This window comes from Hippocampus zosterae, chromosome 10 (assembly GCF_025434085.1).
Source record: "Hippocampus zosterae strain Florida chromosome 10, ASM2543408v3, whole genome shotgun sequence".
Lineage (NCBI taxonomy): Eukaryota > Metazoa > Chordata > Actinopteri > Syngnathiformes > Syngnathidae > Hippocampus > Hippocampus zosterae.
In genome coordinates, this window is record NC_067460.1 from 12475096 (window position 1) to 12485310 (window position 10215).

The window sequence follows — 10215 nt, forward strand, 5'->3', positions numbered from 1 at the left end:
AGAATGCTCAGTTTCCACCGTACTTACTGTTCTTCATTGGTGTGTTTTACATTTATCACCATCGCAGAAGCAGAACTCGCTTGTACTACAAAGTTCTTGTACACGAAATCCAATTGTTTTTTTCAGGTGAATATACTGTAAATGATTGGGTTGTGTTCGGCTGAAGCCAATTTTGAGGTTTGCCCCCCCCCCCCACACTTCCCAAAAATGTACATAACCTATTAATCAGCTGATATATTTTTTATTTTGGGGAGTTTTGAACAAACAACAAAATAGTTGTGTGTTGCAGGCGTAACAGTTTGGTTTTACAACATTTTGTCCAGTATTTGTTAACTTTACAACATAGAAAATGTTTCAAGTGATTGGATGGAAGGAATACATAAGAAACATAATAATACTAATAAGCAAAAAGGACTTCGGCATGATGGCCTTTAAAATTTAGTCAAAAAAGAGCATTCTGTCAGTCATGCACGCCCACGCCTATGAACAGGATTTAACGTTTCATGAAAAAGCACGTTTAAACTTCGGCTGACTATTACACTGGTCGATTAATTGGTCAGGCACTCAAGACAACTGAATGAGCTGAATGTCAGTGGATGATGTCAACAATAAGATCAGAACGCTGCTGCTCAAACCCGCTTAAAGTCACGTGATGAAACCAAATCATTTTCTACCAATAGCGTCAGCATCATCAGCCGATTTTCTCGGCATCATAGTTCTGTCAACAAGAAAATTAGGCAATGATCACGCCTCAGCCGACTGCATGGCAACCAGCATAAAGCGCCTGCGCTTCGGCCACCATACAGAGAACAACTACCGGTACATAAGATGACCAAAATGTCACGAATAGCTCCCAGTGCGATTCAGCGCAGTTGTGCACCGTTGCAAACAACCACCACAATGACAAACATGCAGTTACATTCATATTTCGATCAAAGTCAGCCTTGTTCTCTTGAGAAAGCCAACATTTGTTGTATTATGGCTTTACACAAGTTTTATTTTTACTTTTGCAATTTGGGGGATTGTAAAGTTGTTTTAACAGCTGGGGTATTTTCAGGGGCAACTGAGACACGAGACATTTTTAGTCGTATTTTTATCTTTCACAACTTTTATTTGCTGGTCCTATTCGAACGTGCACATATTTCAAAGCATTTTACTTGCGCAGTTTGTGGATTTTATGAGATGCTGTATTTTTACAAGGGCAACTTTTAGAGGGTTTAATGTTTTTTTTTGTCGTTTTTTTTACCCGCGCAACTTTTAGAGCGTTCACGGGAGTTTTATTTTATTTAACCTGTGCAACTTTTTGGCAGCTTTTATGCTCATTACATGGGTAAATATAAGCACACGGGATTCAGTGAAACTCCTCTACAACAAAACCTACATGTGCAAAAATACCCCCTAGTGTGAGAAAAATCTTCATGCATTAAAGCCATTCGGTCTTTTCCGCTTCGCCCTACAACGAAAAGTCCCCCTGTTAAGTAATATGAAATCTTTTTCTCTGCCCTTGCCTCACAACGAGGTTCACTACAACAAAAACAAGCCTTCGGCAAAAGTCTAATCCGACCTCAGCCTGCCACAGCGACTCCTACTGCTTCGCTCCGAAACGGCAACAGTAACCACTACACTGGTTTACACATGCGCAGTAGTACAGGGAGTATTTGTTATTGTTAGTTTCAGATGCAGCAAGAACGTTGCATTACTAAAATGGCTACAAGATGGACCTTTGTGGACGAAGGAGTTAAGAAAAGAAAAGCTTTAACGCTTGCAAAGCAAAGTAAAAGACATTAGGCAAGAAATGAAAATGAATGCTGATCGTAAATTTAGCAATTTCTTTCCCATTTTCTTTTCTTTCTACACTGGCTACAAGTGTGAAATAAGTGTATGCTCACACTAATGCACTATTGGAATAAAAATAAAGTGTACACATATACGATTTATGTGTGTGCGTTTACATCTGAGATCAAATTGCGATACTGAATAGTCACCTGGTGTGAAAAATTTCTTGCTGCAAACATGATTTCGTTGTAGAGGAGTTTCACTGTAGTACCAATTGGGTGCACTCGATCTCCTTCCATGTTAGATTAGTCAGACAATCAATTTCGAGTGGAGCAAATGGATGTGTGCCAGGAGGGCAAACAACATTTGCAGAACGGGCTAGTTGGTTAAGAACTAACTAATGCATTCTAAAACGTATGATATTTTGGACCTCGGCCTGAGAGATTTTCCTAAAAACGGACATCTTTAATGATTAATTGAGGAGTTCTGCTCTACAGCCATACACATAATAATGAATTATCAATAAGTAACCCTCGCTGCAGCAACTATTTCACATTAACATCATAGAAAATGGATGGATGGATCTCTGATTGGTTGTTGGGGAGAGTGGCAATTGGTCTAGTGAAGGGCTGAACATTCCCATCAAAAATGCAACAGGAGAATAGTATCATAGGTCATTTAGTTTTTTTTTCCCACAACTAAATCTGTGAAGGAACGCATTCATTCAATGCAAGTTCTCTCAGGGAAGGAAAGTGCTACGGTGATGATGTGCGCACGTGATGCCACCCCTTCATTTTCTTCCTTCGTATATTTCGCATTGGTGGCCCCACGCTCGCTCAAGATTCTCTTGGCTGATTAGCATTGTAGGCCAGTTAGATCACGTGTGGGCCGTGGATGGCAAAACGGATAATGCGGTGTACTGTAGCGAGCATCGAAGCGAGCAATTCGCGATCGCAAAATGCTGATTGGTGTGTGAATATAATGATGGCGGCGGTTTGAGTCACATTCGCCTCCGAGTCAACGGCGGCAGCGGTGGTGGTGAGAAGGTTGGGAGGAGGGATGGAGCGTGCATGCACAAACTAATGGGCATCGAATCCGATGTTTACGGCCAAAATGTAATTGTATTATATTTGTAAGCACAGAGCAGAAGTGAGCCAGCAGACAGTGACAAAGTCTTTTTTAAAAATGCGCTTCTGCAAATGCCGTTTAAACGACAAGCTGCGCCGCGTCACTGCTAATACTCGTCACAGTTCCTGTTTTGACCACCTTCTTAAGGTCACATGATCGCCCATAAACACCTCTCTGCTTCCACAATTGCTGCCGTCACTAAATCCTTACCTGGATGTTTCCATCCGCAGAAGATATGTTGTGAATGGAAAAAAAAATACAAAGTGCTGGAAGCTGGTTGTTGACCATTTAACTGATTATACAATCTACTGGAACTATACTGACCAATTAAAGAAACCTTTCTGGTGATGTCCATGCATGCTAGCTCTTACAATTTTAGCTAATTGCTATTAGCCTATTTCTTTTAGCATCTGCTTGGTAAAAGTATTGTTTTAGTATGGAACTGATAATACACAATTCATTCTAGCATGTCGTAAGATAGCACCTTTCCTTTCCACCTTAGAATTCTAGTAACTGGTAGTTCTTGGTTGCTTGTGCTTCCTGGAACTAAAATATTCCCATGTGCACCATTGACACAGCAGCCTATGGTCGCTTTACATATATGTAGTTAAGGCTGATGACCGGCTGAAATGGGACCTCTTTGGTATCTGCCATCACTGGTGCACCTCTACGATGGTGTCTCATAAACAACAAACAAACAAATAGAACACACACGCATACAAACAAGTGAAATAAAAGTTTAAACACACAAATCCTAGTTTACACTTTCACAGAGTTTAAGTTTCATGACTTTTGCAGACGTCTGATTTATCACCAAGCATGATGATGGAATTGAACTGGTTGAATTCCAAATTGTACGACTAAGGTACCAACTGATCTGGTCTACTTTTGCATTTCCTGCCTGCAGTCAGCAAATCTCTAACCTCTGCAGAGGTCTGTGTGTTTGTGTGTGGTCAATTAGACGGCCTTGTAGAACACCCAGACTAAGGTATGTGTCAGCCTAACAAATGCAGCCATGCATGGCGTCAGGGGGGTAATTTACCAAGATGGACTGGGCTCAAAAAAAGTGACAGTGAAGATGTACAACATGGCAGTATCGTCTCTGCACGAGATTGTGTCGGTGACAGGGAAGAATAATGGGCATCGCGTTACATTTAAATGGGACTTACTGCAAGCTATTAGACTGCATAGGTGGGGGGAGAAAAAGGTTGCCGGTAACAAATTATATACATCCCCACAAGACCTGTGTGATCATGGAAAACAGGCTTGTAAATATTTTAAAGGTTTGTATTCAAATATCCCTTACTTGAGGGGTTGTTATCTAAAAAACATAACTATCGACGCTAACTGTTACCATGGCAATTGCTTGATCCATTATATGTTAAGCTCACGTGGCATTCTTAAGGCAGCGTTCTTTGCTTGGTTGTCTTTGTTTTATGTTCAGTATGACAGTAAACTTAAAGTGGTAGTGGCAGTAAACAGTTTAAAGCCTCTTTTTTGATGAATTGCTCACAATTTGCCAAAGTGCTACTTATGAAATGAGTTGAATTGATCTCACTGCCACCACGACAGTATATGCCAAATGATGGCTTATATCTCAAAAAACTACAAAGGCGTGTCACTTGTATCTCAAGGCACCACTGTAGTTTATTGTTTAAAGTAGCAAAACAAACCAAAAATGAAAACACGTTTTAACAACACGTCGTGGTGGTTGTAGTTAATATCTTCACTGGTCACCATAACACTCTTTTAAAATGTTAGATCTTACCGAAGACCACTACTGCTCCACTTTCAAAAAGAGACACAGAAAAGCCGGTTCTAACATTAATTTTCAATAGACTGCACTATTGTAAATAGCTTCTATTAAAAAAATGAAAAAATAAACGTAATAATCAATCTGACAGCTGAAACTGGCCCAGAATGCTGCCGCTTGGATTGGCCCACATCACGACTATAGTATATGAAATTCTTTAACCAGACTTTGTGACTCAAAAAAAATGGTATTTAAGTCTGACAAGTTGGTCGACAAATTGAAACGGTCTTGGACCGAACATATTGAAGACCTTATACTTCCCTATGAGACTTGCGCGAAATCATTGGGTGAAAGCCGATTGAGTGTTTCTGGAACCTTTATTGTTCACTGTTGTTTCCAAATCAAAAATTATGATTTAATTTTGATTGTTACTTTTCTTTCCCTTTATAAAGCACTACGGACTGAGCTTGTGCCCAATGGAAACAATGATTGGGAAATACGGTTTGTTCCCACACTGGCCTAATTTCTGCTTTAGCTAATGAAGCCCTACATGATGAGATGAGTTGACCCTCAGAGCTCAGTGACGATGTGATGTGGTTCCGCTGGCCGGGAAAACATGAGGTTTACGCCACAGCGGAGCAGCTTAGCTGAGGACACGTCAACGTCTTCATAGCAGTGGCCAAAAAAGAATGGTGCTGCTCAGAGGCGGTAATGGGAAAATTGAGCTAACGCCACATTCAGACTGGAGGCGAGAGTCACCTTGTCACCGTCCTTGCCCCACTTTGAGCTATCAGTCATGTGACATTGCTGGCATATGGGCGGCCATAATCAAAGGTGTTAATGGTTGTAAAACATCTAAAAAAAAAATCTCTGCACCCCGTTTCGAGTTCATCAGCGGGACCATGACGACGGCAGAGTATTACAAGATTTATTTTGTAGGCTAATTAGCTACGGGTGTCAGTATTTTGGATTCGTAAAGTTGCTGTCGAGCAGGATCAGCTTCTTGAGTGTGAAAACAGAATGCATCATGTAAAGAGAAAGCTGCTTTCCATCATCATAGCTGGGGGTTTGCCGAGATTGCGCAGCTTTTCTTCATTCTCTGCTTCAAGCATTGGCGATAAACGAGGGATTTTTAGGAGTATCTTCATGATATCCAGAAGTTCATTTCATAATTGTTTAAATATACCATTGCATTGTCAAGTCCATCACCTGACCTGAATCCAATTGATCTTGCTGACAACAAAGCTGTAGAAACTGAAGACAGTTGTGGTTGAAGCCTGGCAAAGCATCAACTTGTGGTGCTGCCTATATGCATTCCAGACTTCAGACTGTAATTGACTACAAAGTACTAAAATTTTGAATTTATAGTTTTACAATTGTTAATTTGCCCCATTACTTTTGTGCGAGGCATACAGTACACTTGTAAGTCTTACAGAGTTCACTTGATATGGATCTAAACACCTTCAAATTAAAACTGAAAGTCTGCAGTGGAAGCACATCTTATGGTGGTGTTTACAGGCAAAAAGATGAGAATTGTCCGTGTCCCAATGTTGACGGACCGGACTATCTGCATCTCCAGTGAAGGTGGTGTGTACTCATGTCACGCAGTTGTCCTATCCACAGATAGCGCTTCACTAAATTCAAATGTTCAACAAGAGCGCAAAGCAAAAATGATGCAGTGCTCACTTGACTCACACACGTTTGAGGAGCCTTCGGGGCTTCTCCGAAAAGCGTCTGAATTATACACAGTATGAGCCGCTTTGGAGAAAGAGGGGGAAATTAATCATATTTAATGTGTGCAAACGCTTGCATTCGCTTGGTGACACAATATCACGTTGCTCTGCTAAATATGAACTTTTAAAGCAGCCACGATTAACACTAAGGTACAACCTCATCAGATCAAATCAATGCATTTATTGTCCGTCCTCCTGAATAAATAGTCATCATGTGAGCACGTCTGCTTCTTTTTTTCCCCAGGTAAATCTCTGCTTTTAATGTCATTCCAGAGCTCACCGGGGACGATAAAGCAACATCATTCGACATCGTGGAAATTCATTTTTAGAGCGTTCAAGCGTGCCAAGACAACATTATGCCCTCTCAAGATGAAGAAGCGCTCCTCTGCTGTGTGCTTAAAAGCAAGACTCCCCTCGGTTCAAAACACAAGTGGCACAACCACAGTGGAATACATTTTTTTAAGACATATTTTATGACTTGTCAGCACGCTTGTTCCTGCATGTGGCTTTCCAAAACATAGAAGTGTACCTTTAAGGTGCCAGAGAAAGTAGATGCATCTAACAAAAACCGGGAACTATTGCTCCATTTGAAGAGACATGCACACCATACATTAGATCATCTGATTAAAAAATAAGAGAAAATCCATGTTTTGGACTGAAACAACTTTGATATTTGACAATTTATCCTGAAAGAACTTCCTATGGAATCATTTCTAGATTAAGAGCTCCCCAAACTGAGGGTCACGGCCCAAAACAAAATGGGATCGCCAACAACATAATGATAAACTCCAGCTGGAGACACATGCCTGATCCTTTCAAAGACATTTCATCTATAACTGCTTCTAACAAAGCGTACGCAGAAAAGTGGTTAAGATTGCATGACTGTCTGTCTGTGTTGTGTTGTATCATTTTGTCATTTTATGTTAACCGTTTTGTTGATGGCGGCGTGGGCACCCGCGGCGGCTCCTCTCCCTCTCCTGTGGTTGAGAGGAAAGAAATTTCATCTGTGCTGTATGTTGCAAATAGAGCACGTTTGACAAGAAAGTTGACTTGAACTTGACTCAGGAGTCAGAAGGAATTATAGACTCATTGTAGTTTTCAATTCATATTAATTTACTTTTAGTATTTCATTGATGTTTGTGTAAAATTTAATTGGGTTTACCTTTTTTCTATTCACATTTTTTTGAATGGCAAATTGTCTCTTTGTGTATTATGCGTCATTTATATTGTGATTCAACTGTGTGTGCCCATATTAGCAATGGATTTGAATTGTAAATTTGTCATTTGATTTGGAATTTACCGGTATATATATATATAATTTCAAATCAATTTGAACCTTGACCAGGAAGCTTGAGAACCTGGCCTCTGGTAGAGGACACAAGCTGAATGGGGGACGGATACCACCCGAGGGATGAGAGGAGGATTTTTTAAAAATGTATACATATACCTGTATATATAATTGTAAATTAATGTTTTTATAAGATTAACTCATTCAGTAGCAGCCAATTCTAGGCCCCATTTTCTTGGAAAAAATGAAAAATAAAAGTATATTGGGGTTAAACGTGTGGAGTGTGAAAAGACAAATATGTCTTTGGGAGTGAATGAGTGAACATAAAAATTTAACGAAATTGCAGTATTGTATTATTTTGTGTACATTTCTATAATCTATAATCATGTGAATTTGTAGCTTCTAACTGTTCAGTGAATATTATACTTGGTGATGTAAATTTGTCATATTAAATTGTAAATTCATAGTCCATTTGAAGCAGACTTGTTTTATAGTTTATGTTGGTTTGTTATTTACATACAGGGAAATGTAATACATTTGAATCGATTAACAGCAATTTGTTAATTGTTATGGACCTTTGTAAAATGAACTTGAAATGATTTGAATTTTTATATTCCACTCATTGAAAGTGGCGGCATTACATTGTGAATTGTGAAACCGAGTTAGCCCCCACCCGTGGGAGTATGAACGATATGATTTTGAATAGCGCAATTTAGATCACAGCAATCATTTGACCTTGGGTTCAGCCACAGTTTACGTGCAAAATAGACGAGAAGCTCCGTCTCCTAATTACTCATCTTACCTTGAACAATCCACCAGATGATCATCAAGGCTCGCAGTCTTGAGTGCATCTCCATGGCGCCACATCCAGCAAGCAAGGGAGCCTCTTCAAACTTGTCCACCACACTCACACACACCTGCGACTCGTTTGCTCAGGTAACTCCACAAGAAGCCAGGACTGGAGCGACGCGTGCAGTTGTGCAGGAGAAAGCTTCCTCTCATGTCACGGCGGACATGGCACGTTGGCCCCGCCGCCGCCGAACGAACACTTTGACGGTGACGACAATCTCTGCAGCCCCGCGCGCGTGTGTGTGTATGCAACGTTCCGCCTCGTAGTTGCTCCTTCAACTGTGCTATCGGGTACTACAACCACGAGAACAAGTGCAACCGCCAAGTCGAGTGTGGGAGTGCGTTCTCGTCGCGGTGGAGTCTACTTCCCACTTGACTGTCCGCTTCTTTGGCGCCCCCTGCCGCGCACTAAAGCTACCGCAGCTCATCAAGACTTGTTCAACTTTTGACCTCTGGAAACCTCAAAGCAATTACGCTTCGCGTTATTTTCCCAAAGCAAACTCATTAATCAAGGGGTCTAAAAATAATAATTCAGAATGCATTGTCTTCATTAGAATGCACCCTCAATTGCCGTTATTGTTTTTTTTATTCTGACACTTTTAATGAGCAAAATACCAGTTAAGAGCAAATTTTAATTAGAGATGAATTTCGTGTCTTTAAACGTATTATTATGCTGATTAAAAACACGTCTTCACTTTTTTTCTACCACATCAGATACTTTGATTTTCTGTTTTTAAGTTTGACCTGTAAAAACTTGTGCAATATGTATTTAACATGGATTTAACATGCGTTGTAATTTGTAGCTATCCTCTCCCCCTAAATTCCTCTCGAACCTTACCCTTCAATGATAAATGAAAGATCATAAGCAACGGCTATGTGTAACTGTCGTATTTACTGTTTTGATCTTTGAATCTTTGTGTTTTGGTGCCTTCGCATATGGGTTAAATTTGTTCCGTGGCCATGCTTCTAACTTTTTCGCAATTACGCTATGTGCTTCTGTAACCTGTAGAAAGATGAATAATTTTTTTGTAGAGGATTAAGAATTACATTGTCCACATGTTCCAGCATTGTTTGTGTGTAAATTAACATCTCAAAAAGCATTAAAACAGCAGCGACGAGACTATAGCTTAGCTCTGCGGTGTCAAACTCATTTTTGTCGCGAGCCAATAATTGATTGCTTGGGAAAAGTTGGTTCAGGCCACCTCAACACAAAAATAGTCTTATTTTTTCAGGTTTTGGGTCATAAATCCAGCAAGATGCGCTTTTATCTAAAGCGAATTCCAGATAGCTGTGTGTTATGCGCTCCTGAATGCATCCATTGTCTCAGTTGACATTGAAGTTATCTGTGATGCTGCCAGGTGGTGGGAGTCCACTCCACAAGAGAGTGAGTGAGTGAGTGAGTGAGTGAGTGAGTGAGTGAGTGAGTGAGTGAGAGAGAGAGAGAGACAGAGAGAGAGAGAGACTTTCCTCCTTGTTGCTCTTTGTGGTTCCACAGTTACAATGACCAATGCAAAAGAACGTTGTGATGTTGATGTCGTCTGCCATCTAGTGGCCATCACTTGTAACAACACATCGTTGATCTGTAGGGGTTTGTGCAATAAATTTGACAGCTCCTAGACGGACAGGTATTATCTCTGTACATCTCAAAGTAGAGAAAAAACATCTTATTAAAACAACTTACCATTTAA

General features: G+C 40.3%; 1 protein-coding gene across 2 annotated transcripts in view; it reads right to left on the bottom strand.

Annotated features, from left to right (window-relative positions):
• Window positions 1-8858, bottom strand: part of esamb (endothelial cell adhesion molecule b) — a 49700-nt gene extending 40842 nt beyond the window's left edge. The window contains exon 1 of one of the 2 annotated variants that reach the window (XM_052077520.1): window positions 8481-8858. In XM_052077520.1, coding sequence (XP_051933480.1) covers window positions 8481-8535 — 55 coding nt within the window. In that variant the 5' untranslated portion in view covers window positions 8536-8858. The remainder of the gene's footprint in view (window positions 1-8480) is intronic. The other variant, XM_052077522.1, reaches the window with a different exon arrangement.
• Between the last annotated feature and the right edge of the window lie 1357 nt (window positions 8859-10215).